The 21,906-nt window shown below is 37.1% G+C and overlaps 1 protein-coding gene and 1 long non-coding RNA gene across 2 annotated transcripts in view; one reads left to right on the forward strand and one right to left on the reverse strand.

Annotated features, from left to right (window-relative positions):
* Positions 1–12,791, forward strand: part of LOC121298648 — a 31,978-nt gene extending 19,187 nt beyond the window's left edge. The window contains exon 5 of the long non-coding RNA XR_005947300.1: positions 12,600–12,791. This is a non-coding gene — a long non-coding RNA (uncharacterized LOC121298648). The remainder of the gene's footprint in view (positions 1–12,599) is intronic.
* On the reverse strand, positions 1,424–19,504 carry LOC121298640 (SPARC-like protein 1). Its single transcript, XM_041225791.1, has 9 exons — positions 19,451–19,504; positions 18,643–18,740; positions 15,753–15,837; positions 12,073–12,187; positions 10,317–10,435; positions 4,456–4,613; positions 3,340–3,452; positions 2,230–2,324; positions 1,424–1,713 (listed from the first exon to the last, which is right to left on the reverse strand). Exons 2-9 carry the CDS (start codon positions 18,706–18,708, stop codon positions 1,661–1,663), a joined length of 804 nt encoding a protein of 267 aa, XP_041081725.1. The 5' UTR covers positions 18,709–18,740; positions 19,451–19,504; the 3' UTR covers positions 1,424–1,660.
* Positions 19,505–21,906: the final 2,402 nt, after the last annotated feature.

Raw genomic sequence — 21,906 nt, forward strand, 5'->3', positions numbered from 1 at the left:
ACCTGTGAGTTTAAAAAGAGACAAAGGTCTGTCATCTAGAACTCTTTTCCACTGTTGAAGGACAGCAGTTACATTTTCTTGGAGGACGACGTTCACGCAGATTCCTTTCAAGATCTTTGTATACGCATTCTTTAATTTTGTCAACAAATAATAAAACCTCCTCATTTGTTTAATTCAAAGTCACGCTTGCTGGACTGTTTATTTACTTTGTTTCCACACCTCTAAAAGGCATACTGTGAGGTTTGAGACTTTTATTTTGCTGAGCAACATGGCACATATTTAGTTTTGTTTACGTGTCAGTAGTCTTATGACCCTTCTGATATACAGCAAGGCATGATGTTATCAGCATGGTAGGTTGTTATCTGAAGATAATAATAGCTTATCTTTACTATTTCATAAATTTCTTAGCAAACATGCTATTACTGTACTTACCACTGCTTACTTATTTTTTAACTTCTACTTCCTTTTAAAATATATTTCAGTTGATGAAATCATTGTACAGTATTATATATATACTGTAAATTGCTTAATCACTTGCTTCTACTTCAAAGATACATGCATAATTATTACAGCTGGATCTGTAGCAACACTATTTCTTATAGTCAATGCAAGCTATTCAAGTTGCAATTCTGTGATTTAAAAAAAAAAAAGGTAAACTTGTGAAAAACATTTTGTCTTGTTAAATTGTTCACTGTAATTTGACAATAATCTGAAAATCTTCAGATCAAAATGAATCTGTAATAATTTTAAGCAACTAGGAATGATATATATTCTGACTGAAGATCCCAAAGATTTGAACAACAAATATGAGACCAGCCTAGCAAATATACCTACTAAATTAACTGAGCAGCTTTGAGTTATTCAATTGTACAGATATTCCATCTGAACACTAAAACAGTGAGGATATCTTAGGTTGTTAGAGGCTATAGTGCTGCTAATTCCCTAGAAAACTGAGCTGGTTATTAGAAAGTTGATGCTGCAGTTGGCATGTTGTCGTAGGCTTGCTGGTTTCTCCCCACGGACATGTTAGCTGTCAATGACAGTTACAATGTGGCCGCCTCCCCCCCCCCCCCCCCCCCCCCCCCCCCCCCCCCCCCCCCCCCCCCACCCCCCCCAGTGTTCACTAATCGAGGAGCTGCTTAAATGCATTCTCAAATACAATTTTTGTTTATGACAAAGTTATCTGACTCACTGTAAAATGGATTTTGAAAACCAATCAATGGTTTGTGCAGTATGGCGGCGGCCATCCAGGCACATGATTTACGTCACAAGGTATCCTCAATTGAGTTACCCAGTATGATGAGCTCTATTTTTTTTTTACATCTTTGGTTATAAAAATGTCATGTTTCTGTGCAGTTAAAAATAAAAAAAAATTAAAAATAAACTGATATGTTACCTAAACACATGCTACAAAGACTGGTATTATATCACTTTATTATCAACATAACAGAGGAATAGATTCATAATAAAACATTGTTAGGAATTCTTAAAGAGAACATTTCAGTATTACAGCAGTGAATCTTTTACAACTAAGATATGTTATGTTTTAGGACCATTGCATATTAAATCACTGCTGGATAAGGATACAGAACATTACACATGATTTAAATTGAAATTAACTATAATCCATTTGGCAGGGTAAATGCCAGATGATTTGTAGTTAGACCTTTAGTTTGGGTTTGAGCCATATCTCCTTCGGTCCCATTTTCCTTGCTGTAAAATTAAAGCAAGAGATTGTGGGCATTAATGATCATTGTGTGTGTTTATAGGGCTGTCATATTCCCTTTAATGCATTTAGAACTCTGCTTTGTATTTCTGACATTAAGAAATAAAAAATGCAATTATATTTAAAATGCTTTGCAGTAAAAACCAATTATTCTGATCTACAGGTGGCTATTTGATTCTGTATCAGAAATTGTAATTGCTGTTTGTAGTGTTTTATGGGTTGGGAGGGCTATTGCAGTGATTTATGGGTTGGGAGGGTTGTTGCAGTGTTTTATGGGTTGGGATATATCACTAAGCAGCATTATGCCAGCCTGAAACTTAAAATGTTTGGTACCACTGTATAAATGTAAGCAAAACTTTTATAGTGGTAATAGGTGGTAAGCTTTAGCACGTTACAGTACAATAGATGTTTTGTTTATTTAAACTATTTTAAGTGTTCCCTGGGGGAGAACCTCTGTGATAAGTTCAGCTCAAACCTTAACACTGTCCAGCAAAGTCACTTACCCATAAACTCCTCATACCACTTCTCTGACCTTTTCACAAGACAGTAAATCCATTCCTCTAACCTGATATTTTGGTTTCCATTGGCATCACATGACCTGTAACCACAGTAACAAAAGTATCAATGGGGCAGCAGTCTAAAGAGTTAGATGGCCAAATAAATTAAAATAATTTTATTGGGATTAAAAGATTAATTAACTAAATGATTCAATAGCTATGTTATGCCTGTTATGCTGAAACTCAATTCATGTTTTGAGATGCGTGTAGCATATTGGACAATAGATTAACTGGTGAGTCACTAGTTATGAAAATCTTGGTACTAAATGTACTTTCCATAAATGTTACAGTGTTTCCTGGTGCATTATCTGTCACGTGTGGGGTTTTGAGATTTCACTTGAGCTAGAAGTGCAAGTCATGTATGGCTAATGAATTACCTGGCTCCCTGTCTTTAATACTCTCAGCAATGCAGTAGTACCAGATTCATTTTGAGCTAAAGGTTTTCAGATTAATTATAGTAATTTATGCCAAATTGTTTTTCACAAGTTTATCTTTTCTTAAAAATTGTGCAAATTGCACACTGGAAGAAAGATTTGATACATTTGGACCATTGTGTCTACTTTGTTAAGGCAAACCACAGTAATGAGAATCTGTCCTTTGTTCAGTCTCAAAGAGAATTACTGCAATTTAACCGTGCAAGTGCTACATCCTCTCAACTGAGTAGAGATCTAATACATTTTTTTTTGTATTATTAGATGGCCAGAGTGAAGCTAATTATAGATAATTTAGATTTCAAAAATCTTGAGTCATTTATCATGGAACTATCTACAAAGTCGAGTTGTTGCAGTTACATCTGCGTTATTAACAATGAATAAAATACCTTTTAAAAGCACTCAGGACTAAAAAAGCCATTTTCTATCAGGTACGTCAGTAGTTCTTTAGGAACACCAAACCTCATTTTAAGCTTGGCACACTCATGGTGATAATAATATAAGAGAAAGTAAAGTGACACATCCATTGTAAAGCATCACAGGGCAAAGTTTGCAGAATTACCAAATATAGTTTGTTTAGTTTATAATGGTAAGCAAGACGTGCTGACACTGGCTTGTTGCTCACCTAAAAAACTCCCCAGCACAATGCTCTAGAGGCATAAGACGATAACGGAACTCCACGAGGTCTCGTTGACTGAGCATGTCATCTTTGTTTATATCAAGGACTTCAAACTGCCACTGTTAAAACCAACAACAAAATAACTGAAAAAAACCAAAACTCATCATAATACTATATATCAATTGTGCCCTATTCATAAAATAGAGTGTTTATATTATAATTTCTGTTAAAGAAGCCAAAACAGTCTAGAGTTTCATTAAACATTTTTTATGTATCAAAACATACAACATATTCTGAAACCCAAGAGTTTGCTTTGTACTGTATATAGAGCACATTTTCAATTACATTTACATTTCTACTGATTAGATCAATTGATAGACCCAATGTCTTGAACTGTTCTTGCAGATACAAACACACAGTTATTCAGCTTCCTTTATAACAACTCACACGCGAGTCATCATTTCAGTGCCATAACAGCTTTTATCATGAAGACAATAAAATATCTTTTGGGAAGATTCCTAACCTTATAATGATAGAGTTACAATCACCAACCAATTTCTAATTGAATATTGGGCAGATAATAATCACCAGTTATAAATGCATACAAACAAAAAACAATGTGTAGACTCTTCACAAGGCACTTCAAATACAAATGTACATATTATTATAAATAATAATCATACATGCATTGAGAAAACTTATTATTAAACAGCAAGAGCTTTAGCAATGTTAGCTATGACAGGCTACAGATACGGTACCATGTCGATTCATTAATCAATTAATGTTTAATTGAGGCTTGCAAAACAAGCCATGACGATCAATATACTTTTTTGTATATTAATGTCACTGTCAGGGACCACTAATATTGCACTTACTTTAGTGCAAAGTAATCTTGACATAGAAATATCTTCATATTAGCACAATTGAAAGGGCATGGCATGGATCTAATGGTTAGTTGGTTTATGCTTTTCACATATATTTGGTATGAAGTCTTTACTATTGTTTCTTACAGTTGCTCAGGACAATATGAATTGCACTAGAAAACATTTATCTACAGGGAACTCTTGCTTGTATTGTTACAATAATGGCATGGATTTGTAACAATTTTCTGTTCTCACTGACCTTTGCAAGCTCTTTTCTCTGTTTTTTGGTCATCAGTGCCTGGGTGGTTGTGTCGTTAACTACCCCAAATTCATCAATTTCTCTCAGATGCAGGAACCAGTTCAGCAGCCGGAAAGGAAATTCAGCAAAGTCCTCCTTTGAGCATGGTGCTTGTTTGGCTGATGCAAAGACACATACAGTATACTGTAAACCTGCTTATTTTGAAATTACAGAAGTAGAAGATATATTTTATCACAACACACATAGTATATTATTCAGAAGCCCAGTATTAGTGTGTGCAGGTTTCTGTTATTTATCCCACTGTAGTACATCTATAGTGTGTCGCAACACATTTTATACATCTGAGGGCTCCATCAGTTATGACCTGCTTGCAACTAGATTTGTGATTTGCAATGACTTCAAATGGAACCATTCCAGGAATACCAAGGACATATTAACAAAAACTGCACAGGAACCTTCTCTCTGCCTCCCCAAAAGTATTATTAAGGAGTTACGCAGAACTCTTACTCTGCATATATACCTATGACCAAATGTTCCCTTTCAATTCAAAGACAACCACCAAAACGTTACATATGGGATATGCCTGCCTATTGGTAGGTATTTTCTGAGGTCTCTATGCATACAAGAGTTGCCGATAGGCCCTTCCTGTGATGGCGCTCTCTGTCTCATCTACAGAGGGGTTAAAAACATCATTCCACGAAATCCATGTCTCTTTTTGCCTCTTAAGATGGTAAAGTAAGACCCTCTGTGTTGGTATCTGAGCGTATTGTGAAAAATAGCTTTTGAGTCAACTGCAGTTTGAAAGCTGCAGGCTGAAAGCTGGCTTGCCGCTTTCACTGAATCAGTGACTCCTGATTCAGCCTTTTTCTTCTTTCTTCTTCAAGAATCTGCACGCTGCATGCTGACCAGGTGTGTGACTATACGCGAATTAGGATAGGCACCGCTGCTTCAGCTGCCCCCTGGTGCTTCGGTACCTTGGTGAAAGAAAGCTCAGCCATTAGTACTTTGGTGCCTTGGTGCTCGGTGCACACGCGCCCGCCCCGGCTTCGGCCTGTGTGTCTCCCCTGGTGCATGCTACGTCCTGATTTGGTGTATGACTACACACGGTAAGGGTAGGTCTCCCCGCTTTTGCTGCCCTCCGGTGCTTCGGTGACTCTGTGCACGCGGTGCTTAGTGCACATAGCGCCCCAGTGAGTACAGTACCCAGTCCCCACTTCTGTGAACTCAGCTATAAAAGCTGCACAACTGCACAGTGTTTACTCTTTTTCTTTTCAACAGCCTACATTGCTTTATGATTGTAGTCTGCTTTTCTAACCTTACAACGCTCGTTGTTTTGTGTTTTCCTCTGCTATTGCAGTTAAAAAAAAAACTGGAGTTGACCGCTGGATTGTCTCGGCCCACCCTCTCGGTGCGCTTAAAAAAGTCATTTCACCTGAGTTGCCGTGGTGTCTGTTGTATTTACACTAAAATTTTTGCTGCCGTGTGCGTGTATGCATGGTTTTCTTTCACTGCCTTGCAGTTGAACAAAAAATATATATACAAGTGTGAGTCCTCCACTGGGACCCAGCTCTGCTGCGCCCCACTGTTGAATGGAATCCACCGGCTTGTTTCAGCCCGCCTACTCAGCACGCTGGTAAAAAAAAAAAAAAAAAGCAGTTATTTTAGAACTTGGAACCCCTCTGCCCTTGTGCAAATTATTGTTTTGTATTTGTTTGTTTATTATGATTTATTATGTATTTTAATGACAACAAAAGCTGTGGTTATTGTTTATTTGTATTTAAAATTGTATTTCTACATGATGGCGAAAGCCGTGTGTTTTTGTTTTGTTTTAAAGGTGTTCTGGCAGAGGCAAGGCTGGCAGCCCATTCTCTGCTAGTTACGAATGAAAAAAACTTGATAAACCCTTGGCCATAGTAAATAAAAGCCTGCAGCTCTCTACACTCTGTGTGGGTGTTCGAAGGAGGAACGAGAGTTGTTTAAACTTTTATTTTCGCTCTGTGAGCAGTGTGTTTTTGTTTAAATATGCAGGTGCCAAATTATATATATATATATATATATATATATATATATATATATATATATATATATATATATATATATATAATAGTGTATCTTCCCTATTCAAGGGGATAAGTTTTCCCTGCCCAAAAAAACATGGAGTAATTCGGTCCACGGCGCAGCCGATTTAACGCATTTAAACGCAGCAGCCAGTCTGTTCAAGGCTGTAGTGTGAAGAGCCCGGTTGTGAGCGTGTGTAACCGTCAAAGGTATTGTTGTGAAACTGTGTGTTGTAGTTTGTGGATGGGGAAACAGCCTAGCTATCCCATGTTAGTCAGGGAAGATCAAGTGTTCAGGTAGTGCTCGAAAAAGAGCTAGGTGTTTTGTTTGTGTTTGTATTTTGTTTATTTGTTTGTGTTTATTAATAGTGCACACAAGCGTTGCAAACTCCTATTTGCATGTCCTGGGTCCTGTCTTAAGGGGGCAACAAACGTGTGTGAGTTGCATGTTTTTCACATATGGTGTCAGGAAGTGTGGACGCCCCTAAAGACCCAGAAATGCAGGATTTAAAAGAGTTGATCGCCCGGATCGACAGGAATACCGCTGCTCAACTCGAGCAAAATGAGAGGTGGAGACTGGAGCTAGGGCTGCCGGAGCAGGAGCCGAACGAACTGGAGCTGCTGCTCCAGAAGTGGAAGCCGGTGGGAGAAGTCCCGCTGTCTCCAGCGCCTGAGGGAGAAGCCCTGCTGTCTCCAGAGCCTGAGGGAGAAGTCCTGCTGTCTCCAGCACCGGAGGGAGAAATAACAACCAAGGGGGAGGAGGTGAGGAGCCCACCTCCACCACAGTCCCAACCACCGCCCCAGCGACCTAGTCCGACGCTGCCAGGTATGGTCCCTTGCCCCTTGCTCCTGGACACCCTGCCGGTATGCCTGGACCTCCCTGGACTAGACCTGGAGCCCAGGAGTCTGCATCACCGGCCACAGTTCCTCCATTGGTTCCTGACTCTGCTCTCCCCAAGCACCAAGACGTTGCTGAGCTGCTCCCAGAAGTCGCTTTTGCTCCCCCTGGTCACTGCTTCGCTCCCCCTGGGTGATTGGCGTTCGCTGCGCCGGTCCCCAGTGGCAGACCTCTGCCCACTGCTGCAGCCGCCTATGTCCCGGACATCGCTGCAGTTGCCCCAGTCATCCTCATGTGGTCCCGTGTCGCCGGTTTGTGGTCCCTCCCGGGAAGCGCGTCCTCAAGCCCGTCCGTGGAAGAGGGTGAAAATTGACATATGTGGACTTGAGGGTGGGTGGTCTTTTAAGGGTGGAAGGAGGTGACTTAAAAAGGGCCAGTGTCTTGAAAAGACAAGGGGGAGGATGTGTAATACCATAGGGAAGTGGATAAGTTTTCCCTGCCAAAAGACACGTGAGAATGCACATTTGGGTTTTTAATTGTTTTATTGTTTAATTATTAGTTATCCCCTGCACCTGGTGTGTATTGTAAATTAGAGCCAGGTGCAGGGTATTTAAACGCAGCAGCCAGTCTATTCAGGGCTGTAGTGTGAAGAGCCTGGCTGTGAGCGTGTGCAACCGTCAAAGGTATTGTTGTGAAACTGTGTGTTGTAGTTTGTGGACGGGGAAACAGCTTAGCTGTCCCGTGTTAGTCAGGAAAGATCATGTGTTCAGGTAATGCTCGAAAAAGAGCTAGGTGTTTGTTTTATTTATTGTTTGTGTTTATTAAAAATGCGCGCAAGCGCTATAAAATTCCATTTGCGTGTCCTGGGTCCTGTTTTAAGGGGGCAACGAACATGTGTACTTGGCTTGATTCATGCCAAAGCTGCACGATTCCACCCTTGCTGAAGCACCCCCAGATCATCACCGATCCTCCACCACATTTCACAGTGGGTGCGAGACATTGTGGCTTGTAGGCCTCTCCAGGTCTCCGTCTAACCATTAGATGACCAGGTGTTGGGCAAAGCTGAAAATAAGGACTCCTCTGGGGGTGCTTCAGCAAGGCTGGAATTGGGCAGATTTGTCTTTGTGAAGGGCACATGAATCAAGCCAAGTACAAGATTCTGCTCTGACAATGTTCCCCAACTCTGAGGATTGGTTTTTCCAGCAGGACAATGCTCCATGCCACACAGCCAGGTCAATCAAGGTGTGGATGGAGGACCACCAGATCAAGACCCTGTCATGGCCAGCCCAATCTCCAGACCTGAACCCCATTGAAAACCTCTGGAATGTGATCAAGAGGAAGATGGATGGTTACAAGCCATCAAACAAAGCCAAGCTGCTTGAATTTTTGCGCCAGGAGTGGCATAAAGTCACCCAACATCAATGTGAAAGACTGGTGGAGAGCATGTCAAGACGCATGAAAGCTGTGCTTGAAAATCAGGGTTATTCCACCAAATATTGATTTCTGAACTCTTCCTAGGTTAAAACATTAGCATTGTGTTGTTTAAAAATGAATCTGAACTTATTACATTATTTGAGGTCTGACAACACTGCATCTTTTTTGTTATTTGACCAATTGTCATTTTCTGCAAATAAATGCTCTAAATGACAATATTTTTATTTGGAATTTGGGATAAATGTTGTAAGTAGTTTATAGAATAAAACAAAAACGTTCATTTTACCCAAACACATACCTATAAATAGTAAAACCAGAGAAACTGATAATTTTGCAGTGGTCTCTTAATTTTTTCCAGAGCTGTATATTATATACACAGTGGCTCTTAAAAGTATTCACCACCCCTTGGACTTTTCCACATTTTATTGTGTTACAACATGGAATCAAAATGGATTTAATTAATGGTTTTTGCCAATGATCAACACAAAAAAAGTCCATAATGTCAAAGTGAAAAATAAAATCTACAAATTGTTCTAAATTAATTACAAATATAAAACAGAAAATAATTGATTGCATAAGTATACAACCCCTTTGCTATGACACACCTAAATAAGCTCTGGTGCAACCAACTGTGTTCAGAAGTCACATAATTAGTTGTGGAGTCCACCTGTGTGCAATTAAGGTGTTTCACATGTTTTCAGGTTAAATACACCTGTCTCTGGGAGGTCCCACAGTTGGTTAGTACATTTCCTAACAAAAACTACATCATGAAGACAAAGGAACATTCAAAGCAAATCCAGAATAAGGTTCTTCAAAAGCACCATCTCACAGCCTTGCACATATTCCGTGTAAGTTCATTCACAGAGAATTTAAATCACCGTGAACAACAAAAAAATGGCAAATTATATTCATTATAATTTATTAATACTATTTATTGTTCATGACATTGTGTAAGAGAAATAACTTTTCTTTAAATTATTTAATAATTCAAGTATACTTCGTTAACATTAGGACATTTTGCTTTATAACTTTTTTCAACAAGAATCCAAAGCACTATATAAAACACTTAAAAAAAAAACAATCAAAATTAAAACAAAGCATGAAATAAACATTTTTGCCATACAGTATTTTCATACCATATACCTGTTTTTATGAATAACTATTCGATACTGTAAAAGATTTTCTAAATACAGCATATATAAAAATATGAGTTATGGACAACTGAGTGTGACTAAAGTTTACTTTTAAAAAAAGTAGAACTATATAAACCAATCTATAAACTGATATCACAATATTTATGATTTGCTTCCTTGTTAAAGAAATGACTGTCATGGAATGGAAACTAGGCTGAACATTGTACTCAATAGTAGACAAGGCACAACTTTTATTTATATATTATTAATGCAGCTTATTTGTATTCACATATATTCTTAACATCGACTATGTGTAAATGCAAGGTAGAGTATTCTTTTGCTGGGTTGGTCTCAAACAGTAAAAACTTCACCGCTAAGCACAGTAAACATGTTCCTTACCTAAGCATGCTCCGTGATAAGAAACAGTGATTTGTCTGTGTTTTCGGCAGGCTTCTTTGTGCAGCAAACATTCATTGTCATACTGGCGTCCATAGTTACTGCAAACAGGGTGTGGCTCACTTGGAGAATAAAAAATAAATAATGTTAACTGTAAAACAAATATGTACCAGCAAGGACACCATAAAACATCATGGTATTGAAATACTTCACTACTTTAAAAACCAAGTCGATGTGACTTGGGAACCTCCATTTTGTTTTATTGTGTTGAAATCTGTCTCACTAGTGAAATGAGTGTGGTGCCCTTAACTTAACCCCCAGGGAACAGTAATCCAGATCTCTCAAAACTACACAATATATGTCTGTCAGCATTTCAGAAAAGCACTGAATGGCAGGAAGTGATTTGGCGCCATGTCTGATTGTAGCCAGTGCATTGTCTCTTGCCTTCATATGCTCTAAAATCATCTGTAACAAAAACTGAGTCTACCAAAAGGGCATTTGCCAATATTTATCTGAAAGCTACTACGACTACTTGTTTTTCAGCAGATGTTCAATAATTTATTTAACAAAAACTGCTCTCTTTTATAACAAGTACAGTACAGCTGTGGCCAAAAGTGTTGCATCACCTTATACAATTAACTCGCTTTGCTTCATAAAGTCGAATGCAACCTGCTGTAAAATGTTATGTTAACATATACTTTACCAAAAACTGACAAAAAATGAAAAAATGTGATTTTTTTTTAAATTTAACACAAAATACTGTACTACTGTTAAGGGCTTCAGTTAGACATTTACAATATAATTTTGTAGTTTCTTTAATTGCATGATGTTAAATAAATGTTAATATATGTTCATACAGTTTATTTTTGTTTTGTCTAAATCATAAAATTCTAGGCAATACAAAAGCATTGGCTGTATAGTTCGGCACTAATAAAAATAAAATATATAATAAAATATAAATAATAAACATAAAAACGAAGGGTAGTGAAAATCATCAAGATTATGCATTGTTTAAAATCGCTATATATGAAACACATTGTGTGAATATTCAGATGGATGTAAAAACAGGGAGTAATGCATTCTCATTTTTTTCTTCAGATAAAAAACAAACAAAATCCCACAAACATACTCAGAAATCCCAAATATGAAAAAAAAAAAGTTTTCAGAAACTCTTTATTTTTGAGGCACAGTCAAATATGGGTCTATGATCACGAACAATTTAGCACCAACAATTCATCACCAGGTACAATTCAGCACGGAGGGTGCATTATCATATCACAGCTGTTTAAAACGCAACAGGTGAAAATGACCAGTGCGGTGCTTGTAGGTAGTTCAAAATGTCGGCACTTCAAGTGTTAAAATAAAGGTTTGAAAAGCAAACTTCTTCTTTTTTTTTTTTTTTTTGTTTGTTTGTTAGTTGGGTGGACACGAATTAGTAAAAGTTAGTACATTATGGGTTTTATTTATGTAATTTGTAAGTGAATACGTACTGTATCTGTTATTTATGATATATTATAGCTCTGTTTTTAGCACAGCTCTTATGATATATTGTGGCCTTAATTGGTGAGTTATTGAATTGTTGCTGGTGTTGAATTGTTGGTGATGAAAAGTGTGTGACAAATTGACGGGATACTGCCAAATATGCCCCTTGCATAATTTATATGCTGTACATTGCTGTTAAGTTATATTTATGTTGTTTTTCCAACCAGTCCCAAATTGTTGCCAACACACCATTTTAACACCTCTGATACACACTTACCTTGGACATGTTTTAGGACAGACACATCTTGGTTTCTGAGTACCATCTTTTCCAGTGAACACCTGACACCATGATCCTTTTGGCTTTGAACATTTCATCAACAGACACAGGTCACCTACATAAATGGTTTGTTAAAAGGTTTTTATATACAAAATTATCAGATTTAAAAAAAAAAGATGTGTTAATAAACATACATTTCCAAATATAAGTCTTAGCAACCCTGGTAGAATTCATATAATTTTGTTTCCCATCATTGGTGCTTCCATCTAGGAAGTTTTATATGGCAGGTTAGAAAGTTCAGATTATCTCTCCATTGTCTTGAGAATGTGATGCATACACATCACTCATTTTCCTCACGCTACAATAAGTGCACAGCCAAAACATGGTACAACTTAAAAGGGTAGGTAAACTATATTCTCATGCTAAAAAGCAGCTCAGATTAAACAAAAACTAGTTTTTTTTTTAAAACTGATGGCCGGAGCAGTGTTTGTTGTTTTCGGTATTACATGTTTGTTTTGTTGTTGCAGAGGAGCAGTGAGAGCAAGGGGCTGCAGTCACAAAGCCAGTCCACACCGCACTGAGCACTTCCCTTACTACACAACATCAGCACGCACCACGGACCCGATTTTGAAGAGCACACTTTCGTGCACCGGACGTGGGACTACAATTGTTTTTTGTTTTGGAGTGTGAACGCTCGCCATGTACCACCCCCCACACCCCCTCCCCCGATACCATTGCTGGTAGAAGGGCGACTCTTTTTGTGTTTATTAAAAAGATGGATGCTTTGGGGAGAAACTCATTGTCTGGACTGTCTTTGTATTCACTACATCACTCACACTTGTCACAAGCTCCTTGTGAAACCAAGGTGCACCAAAGCCACTCGGAGTGGCAGAGGAAGGCGTGCTAGCGTCAAAAGAGTGTCGAGTCGAACTTAATTGATTCAGGTGGCACTCAACTGGGACTTAGTCAAAAAATTTTGCTTGAATTGAGTTCCGCACGCCTCTAGAGTATCTGTCTGAAACTGGCATTTCAGTACCTAGTGTAGGAATTATTTTAGTAGATAAACATGAGAACCATTGGGGACATTTTCTGTTTTAAAAGTAAGTAAACATAAACAAAATTAATTAGGCTACAAATACAGTGTTTCTATGTGGTTTGCTATAAGCCATCTCCACACAAAGGTTAAAAAAAAAAAAAAAAAAATACAAAACAAAAGGTAAATGTACAGTAACCTGTACAGTAAACTGATGGCTCTTTCTTAACTCTAGAAGTCCCTGCCTCCCTGGTTCTACTACCTCAATATCTCTGTCATGGTACTTTGAGCTCTTTCTTGATATTGTCAACAGCCGATAAACAGCTTGGTTTGAATATTGCTTCGGCTATTTTAAACAAATGGCTGCTAAGCATTGCGTTTATGAAGCTTGCTTTGTTTAATTCAAATGCATTTAAAAGCTACAACAACATGCTGCCAATATCTGCAAGCATGCAATACATCATATAAACACATTGCATAAAAAAAGCTTTCTCGACTGGTGTATTGAAACGTCACTGCTACACGCAGCTGACTGATACACGCTCACAGCTCGTCTCTTTTAAAGGGGAACGCACCAACAGTATGAGGTTTCCTGCACCGAGCAATTCGATAACTCGCCTCAAACAAGGCCCTCTGTGACTACACTGACACGGACATAGTGTTCTTGAATTTTAACTTCTGGCAAGTCAATTCCTTTTTATAACGTTCGATAAAAGACCTTTCTTTCATGTTTCTGTGTTGTGAACTCAGGTGACGTTTAAGTTTATTAGGTTTCATGCTCTCCGCAGTCTGGCACAAAACACACAGCCCTTTTTTCCCGATCACTTCAGTACTTGTAAATCCAAATTCAAGGAAGGATTCATCACATTCCCACTTTTGTGCCTTGCACTCCTTTTGTTTCTTGTTCTTATCCTGGTCATTAGCTTCACTGCTAGAGCTCGAAGCAGAAACTTTTTGCAGAAAAGCATCCATATTAGATTTCTCTCTGTCATGTAACGTATTTCAACCAGCCTGTATACACAATGGTTTAATGTCAGCTTCCTGGAACATAGAAGCGACGTGTGTTGCAGTTGCAACTGTCCTGCGTGAAAGAAGTACTGCCATGTGCGAGAGTTGCATCTCTATAAACGGGAAGTGTACTGTATGCTCAGACGTGGTACTGTATCCTAATAAAAATAGACCAATTAATTGAAAACTTTTGTTGAATAGAGTGATGATGCATTTGCCATTATGCTGGTAGTACATCAATCACACTGCTGAGTGAAAAAACTAACTTTGCACCACCCCATTTTTTATCATGGCGACCCCAAGGTTGGGAACCTTGCAAAGCCCCAGAGCCTTAGAAATGGTTTTGTAACCTTTTCCAGACTGATAGGCATCAACAACTTTTTTCCAGAGGTCTTCAGGAATTTTTTTTAATTGTGCCATGATGTGCCTCTAGACCCTGTGTGCTGACAACTTCACTCTGATGACCAAATGCAATGTGAAAAATGTGCAAAAATGCAGAAAATCAGACAGGTGGCAAATACTTCTTTACGACACTGTATATGTAAGTGTATAATAGGTTTGTAATAAAGATATATGCAGTCAAGAAATGTTTAGCAAATAATACATGGATAGTACACAGTGCTGTCTTAATGAATGTTGTTTTTTATTTAAATTGTTTGTTGTTTTTATTTGTGTAACGCTATGTCTAGGTTTTTGTTTTGTTTTCCTTGCTTTTTTTATTATATTTTTTTGGTGGCCAAATGAGGCAGGCGCAAATTGGAACACAGACAGAAACATTGAAATATACATTCTAGTATATTAATATTAATTAGGTTGTTTGCATTTTGAAGGATAATTTCTCTCCCTAAAAGAAAAGTGTATGGAAACCCAAATTGCCCTGTTGGAGATATGTTATTTTTCTATATTTCTATATAACATTTAACTGCTATAATCTGTTTTTTGTTTTTTGGGGAGGATTTCTATATAACATTTACTTTGTATCATCTGTGGAAGACTCTTGCTAGGGCGCGGTTCTGTGTCTTGAAGAATGTGTTTCCATTTGGGGGAAGGGAATTTGAAGTCTTGAAGGTAATCACACCAAAAGAGCAACATTACAAATAGAGGATGTTTAAGAGAGAACAAGGGGTCAGACCAGGGCACTGCTGTAAGACTCACCATCTAACCTGCTTTCATTCTGTATTAGACTATCACTGTATAAATGAATATGTTTATAAGTGAATTCAATTTTATATATCACTGAGCAATAATGGTCTGTTTCTATTGTTGGTTTAATATTTGGTATAATCTAATATGTCGTGGCAGAATAGAATTTGATGAATCTTGAATTACTGTTTACCATATGTGTTACATATGGAAAACAAATACAATCCAACAATCTGAAAGATATTACCAAAAAAAACATGAGAAAAGGGAGAGACTAATTTGTATTATTCCATGGAAACCCTACACATAGTGCCTGACATTGATCTCAGAAAAGTATTGACATCACCTTTAACTTTCTTAACATGTAGCACATCAAAATATGTTTAACCCAGTGTGTGAAAGACTTCAACTGTTTGTATTGTATCCTACTAAACAGTAGTTAAGTCAATGAGAATATACCCTGCTAGCAGCTGTAGGTAAAACTGGTTATAAATACCTGGGTTATTTCTTTTAATTATTGTTGTCAGTGTCCCATGGTCATTGATCAGCATTCTTCTGCTTCTGCTGCTGCTTCTGGAGGCCTTCAAAAAACATGTGTCAGTTTCAGAAAGAAAGGCATCAGATTCAGGAGTAGGTTAAGGTGTTACAGAACCCCCTGATGCGTGTACAAGAAACACATTACTTTATATTTGCAGTATTCTGTGTTGTCCATTTTCCCGCTTTTTCTTTATTCACGCAACATTAGTAAATCAACTAGGTAATTATTTTATCTTATATTTTACTTGGAAACGTTCGCCAGGAGAAAAATATGTTCTCTTCTAAACACTGTGGTGTATCCAGTTCATGCTCCCTCTTGCAACAATGCCTATGCTCTGACTGAAATCAGTGTCAAACTGTGGGAACAGAAAAACAGAATTGTTGCAGGAGGCAGCAGTTTTTTTTTTTTTCTCTTTGTAAATGCTCCCGGGTAAATGTTGAGAATTGCATTGCGCAAATGATTTCTGACCCATGATGTGTGATAAAAAATGTCAAAATAGTTGGCAATGTACTTAAAAATATATAAATAACAAAGGACACAGCAAAGGTAGAGTAATGCAGTAATTTATTGTAAACTTTGCAGGGTGTACTGTACCACTTTAAGATTCATTGCAAAGGCCTTGGACACCTCTTGAAAACGTATTTAGAAGATGTACAACCCAAAGATAATGCATCAAGTATAATGCTTTCTAATGTCTTATTGTGTTCAGTTCTGGTCACCTCGCTATAAAAAAGATATTGCTGCTCTAGAAAGGGTGCAAAGAAGAGCGACCAGAATTATTCCGGGTTTAAAAGGCATGTTATATGCAGACAAGCTAAAAGAATTGAATCTGTTCAGTCTTGAACAAAGAAGACTACGCGGTGACCTAATTCAAGCATTCAAAATTCTAAAAAGTATTGACAATGTTGACCCAAGGGACTTTTTCGACCTGAAAAAAGAAACAAGGGCCAGGGGTCACAAATGGAGATTAGACAAAGGGGCATTCAGTACAGAAAATAGGAGGCACTTTTTTACACAGAGAATCGTGAGGGTCTGAAATCAACTCCCCAGTAATGTTGTTGAAGCTGACACCCTGGGATCCTTCAAGAAGCTGCTTGATGAGATTCTGGGATCAATAAGCTACTAACAACCAAACGAGCAAGATGGGCCAAATGGCCTCCTTTCATTTGTAAACTTTCTTATGTTCTTATGTTAAGTTAATAAGGGAGTCAGCTGTGGCAAAACCTTCAAAGTTATCCATGCGAGAGATATTGTGCTTCAAACCAGGTGAGGAATATTATTCTGGTTCCTGGTGGTGGGAGTTGCTATGGAAATATCAATGTCAAAGTGCCCAGACTTGAAACACTGAACACACATTCTGCTCTCGAGTAATGGTGTGCCGATTCATCGATTCACACAGTGATTCGTGATATTTTTCTTGATGATATGACTATCGATATAGTGCCCCCTGTATCGATACATTGTTTTTTCTTTTTTTTTTTTATTTAAATAAAATTGTATTTGTCAACATAAACATGAGAATGCATTAATTTGTGTCTACACTGATAATATTATTTATTAGCATGCACTCTAGCAGCCTCACCTACCAATCACTGTGTTCAGGGTGTTTCTGTCAAGCCTGTCGGCAGCTGAGGGAAACGGAAGCTGAGCGGAGGGGGATTATTAATGCTGATAATCTCATCAGGGCAACGGCGAAATTTGACCTGCCAGTGGATTTTTGTGAACCAGAACATGTAGATCACTTAGTGTTGCTCAAGAAAAAAACTCAAAATATGAAATAGCTACATTTGTTTTAAAAAGAATTTGCATTTAGAACTGTTTTTTTCTTCTTTTTTGTCAGAACTTTTAAAAAACTTTTGTTTCCAAGAACTGGGCAAATTTTTATTTTAGTTACAAGGCTCCAGACTGCAAATTGTAAACAGTTTTTTCTGGTTAGGCCTGTAACTCAAAAATGCTGCCTCTCCCTTTATTTATGAATGCACTATAACGTTGGTCTATTTATATTGTAGAAAAGGCCACTAGGATTTCACCATATTGTAAGTGACTTTTAAATAAATGAAGTAAACCTGAGGTGCCCTTGTTTTCATTATCCCCGTGCTTTACACGTTGTGTATTGCCGAGGATTTATTATTTTTGACGGTCGCCAGACCTGGAAAAGAGCAATAAAGCACTTATTCACTGAATCACTGTTGTCTGTTCATCACTCCTGCACCGCATCACCTCGACATCTGTTCCCCTTACCAACCACTTTGCCACAGATATTCATACATAATGCCTGCTCTTGTGTGCGTTCTTTGTAAACCAAAATTCCCTTTGAAGTGGTTGGTACAACATGACATGTCAGAGACAGATATATGCCTATAACGTAATATGTGGCGAGACTTCTGAGCTCTATTGGGTAAAACAAAGCTTGAAATATTGTACAAAGGCGGACCACTGCATAAAAGAAACAGTATCAGTTTCTTTATCAAATACTGTACATTTTGTTTGTGTACAGTATATGTTCCATCGCTTGTTTTCTATATACATTTTTACATTTCATTAGTTTTTTTTTTTTTTTCCCAATTAATAATATATCACAAAAAACATTTGAATTATTCACATTTTTTAAAATGTATTTAGAAACTATTGTAAGACTTTGGATTTATCAAAAATAGATACAAATTTTCAAAAACAAAATTGTTTCCGCCAATTATTACATGGAATGGAACTGGAATTAGTGCAACAGGATGTGGGTTTTCATACAGTCACTGTAATAGGTTTACTGTAATAGCTCAGATAGTTTCTTGGTAGTTCTTTTCACATTGATTAAGTCTCAATTAAAATCTATAATTTTAATTGCACTTACCAAAACACCAGTCTCTGACAGAATGAATACAGCACACAGCATCAATCCATTTGCTAGGAGTGTCATTGTTTTTAAGCTTCACCCTATTTAACAAAAAACTAACAAAAAAACACCTTAATTGTTATTTGAAAATGTTTCCTAGAAAACACTAGATGGCAGCAGACGCTCAGCATTTTAGGTTTGCAACAATCCTTATCGAATCAATTTACATATATCAAACATAATGTTTAAACCATTTTGGTAGAAATTGAGAAAACAATTGTGTGTGTGTGTGTGTGTATGTGTGTGTATATATATATATATATATATATATATATATATATATATATATATATAATTATGCTAACAATTGAAAAGCTGCAATAGTTAGTACTTTCACATAAATGATATGGTACCACACACTAAAGAACATTGCTTGAGAAGGTATTATATTTTAGTTAGGCCAAAACTGTTTCTGTAATTATTTATTTCTGTTTCATGTTTTCATTTTATTCTTAAATATGTTTGTTTTTATATTAAATATTCCTTTAACTGTAATATTTAAACAAAGGGGTAAGAGAAAGTGGATAATCCAGCCCAATAACACTACATATGAAACAGTTATCATTTTTTTTTATAAATATTTTACATTAAAACATGGTGCCATTCAGCTGTTGCCATTCATAAAGTTAATAAATTACCTTTAAAGATTTAGAAAATTAAGTTCCCAAATTCCACATAGAAAAAGCTTACTGTACATGAATGAATGAATAAATATATAAGTAGTATTTGAATTGTATCAAAAATAGTAGTTTTGATTGAGACTTACTGTACTCTGCAAGGCAGCTAGCTCTTCTTATGCCAAAAACGTTCTACTGGGACTTAACCCTAATCACAGGACCCCTACACACTTCTTAAGGGGATAACTCAAATTCCAAATCCTTTGTTACAGACTAACACTTACCAAAGGAATGTCACACTGGAGGCTTGTTAACATTTGCACTGGTATTAGTCTGAACTTTCTGATCAATGTAAATAGTTGTTTGTTAGTGGTTAAAATGCATTATGTCTTGTAATTTTCCAATGTCCTTGTTTAAAAATATTCATTTGAAAATAAACTTTATAAAAACAGGTTTAATGCAGTGAACAAACAAGTGATAGCAGTCTACAATAATGAAACCTTGCCGGTTGAAACAAAACCATAAAAACATACCTACTGTAGACATGCGTAACCTTTTCTGTATGGAAATGATTTTCTTCATTACACTAGAACAGGAGTGCCCAATCCTGGTCCTGGAGGGCCTGAGTCCCTCCTGGTTTTTGTTCCAACTGTACGCTAAATTTCTTAATTGGGCCAATTAAGCATCTCATAAGTGCTTGGTTGGTCCAATTAAGTTATTTAGGGGACAGCTGGAACAAAAACCAGGAGGACACCAACCCTCCAGGACCAGGATTCAGCACCCCTGCACTAGAACATAATTAGAACAAAAAAGTATGGAAAAGGAAGTGCATAATCTAGAAATATAGTCTATATGTAATAGGATCATGAGCCCCATTATAAAGCAACAGAATTTTTTTTAAAGCAGGATATCATACTTATGGCAGTAACAAATTAACAAAAAACTTTTTTAGAACAATAATGAAACTGCTCCTTCATGCAACAGGTTGCTTTTAATCTCTATTTGAAAAATATTCTATTTGTCATTTGAATTTCCTCACCATATTGGCGAGATACTTTTAATGAAGACTCCACTGTTACCCAGAGATGGTTTTCAATGTCTTCATTCCCTATTTACATCCTGTTCAATGTATACTTACAACCTGGATTTCTACACCCAATATGCAATTTCTTAACATTAAAATTCAGTTACCCCAAGTTTTCCCAGTTACAGAGAAGGTCCAAATCCTTTTAAATTAACTAGGCTGCGGTTTCTGGTTCCACTGCTCCCCAAAGTTTGGTGTTTGCAAATTTAACAATCTTGCAGTATATCTTAGTTCAAGTAATTTATATAAATAAGGAACAGTAAGGGGCCAAGTATGTACTCTTGTGGTACACCACCAAGTCCAATTTTACATCTCAGTATTTCTTTCTAGATCTCTTTTGGATCCATTGTTACCTGTTCATGTATACTCCTATAATCTTCGCAATGTTTTGCTCTTTCCTTCTTTCCTGTAGGCCATATACATCCTTGTTTTTCTAAGTATGTTTTATTGTTCTATTTAACTGTCTTGGTGACTGCTTGTTAAACCTGCTCTTTAGGTATATTAATGTACTTGTCCTGCATGTCTTGCATTATAACTTTCAATCTATTTCATTGAACTTCAACTGTCATGCCTTACATTTCCCCTACACTAACAAATATTTTCACAAGGTGGGGTATAGAAACAATATTTATTTTGTACTAAGCATACTATACATAGTTCAAATAACTAACATCTAACAATGTTCAGTATGTTTGACCTGCTTAAATCACACAGTATTGATACTTTCAGATTGTTACAGTGAAAATCAACTGGCTCCAACAGCTTAAGTAAGAGGAGTCTGTGAATTTGACTTTCCATGACAACATATACATCAGCGCCAACAGTTTATTCTTTAAATGGTATTTCACACAGATAATACAAAAATAGCAAAGGGTGCAGTAATCGATCTACATGCTTTCTTAAGCCACAGTACAAAATATTTCATTAATTTAATGAATATTAACCAAAGAAATGTATTTGATATCAAAGCTCTTCGACTGTAGGCAGGTTTTTTCATTGAGCTAGACATATTCTAAATATTGATGATCTTGATTTGCTTTTGGGGACATAATAAACAATGAAAATGGAGCAGTATCTATTTGGATGGAATGCAGTGAACATATTACCAGTGATAGCTATGTGAAAGTGTAACAGTGACAAAACAGATTTTTATATGGCTAAAATGGGCTTATTTTTTGAGTCAGCATTTTTCAGTTTAAAGCAAACAAGAAAGCATACAGTTACCCATGGTGGGGGGCTATTTTAAATATCTAAACTGTGGTAGATCATCCCTGAATTTATAAAACTGATTTAATACAGTTAAACAGTGGAAGTATTTAGATCAGTCACTGCTACATTGAGATTCATTGGATCCAATGAGATACAACCACATACAGCGCCTATAGGAAGTATTCACCCCCCTTGGACGTTTTCAGTTTGTTGTGTTACCATGAAGAACAAGGAGCTTTCAAAACAAGTCGCCGACTCTGGATCCAGCAAAGGAGCCCCAGACCATCACGCTTCCTCCTCCATGTTTGACAG

This window comes from Polyodon spathula, chromosome 2 (assembly GCF_017654505.1).
Source record: "Polyodon spathula isolate WHYD16114869_AA chromosome 2, ASM1765450v1, whole genome shotgun sequence".
NCBI classification, from domain to species: domain Eukaryota; kingdom Metazoa; phylum Chordata; class Actinopteri; order Acipenseriformes; family Polyodontidae; genus Polyodon; species Polyodon spathula.

What these genes read in the sequence shown, in the direction of transcription:
- LOC121298640 (XM_041225791.1), bottom strand. Translation starts at nt 18,708, where the DNA reads ATGACACTCCTAGCAAATGGATTGATGCTGTGTGCTGTATTCATTCTG. An exon ending in AATTAAAAGAAATAACCCAG is followed by an intron (nt 12,188 to 15,752) that starts GTATTTATAACC and finishes CCATTTATGTAG; the next exon opens with GTGACCTGTGTCTGTTGATG. An exon ending in TGTCCTAAAACATGTCCAAG is followed by an intron (nt 10,436 to 12,072) that starts GTAAGTGTGTAT and finishes TTATTCTCCAAG; the next exon opens with TGAGCCACACCCTGTTTGCA.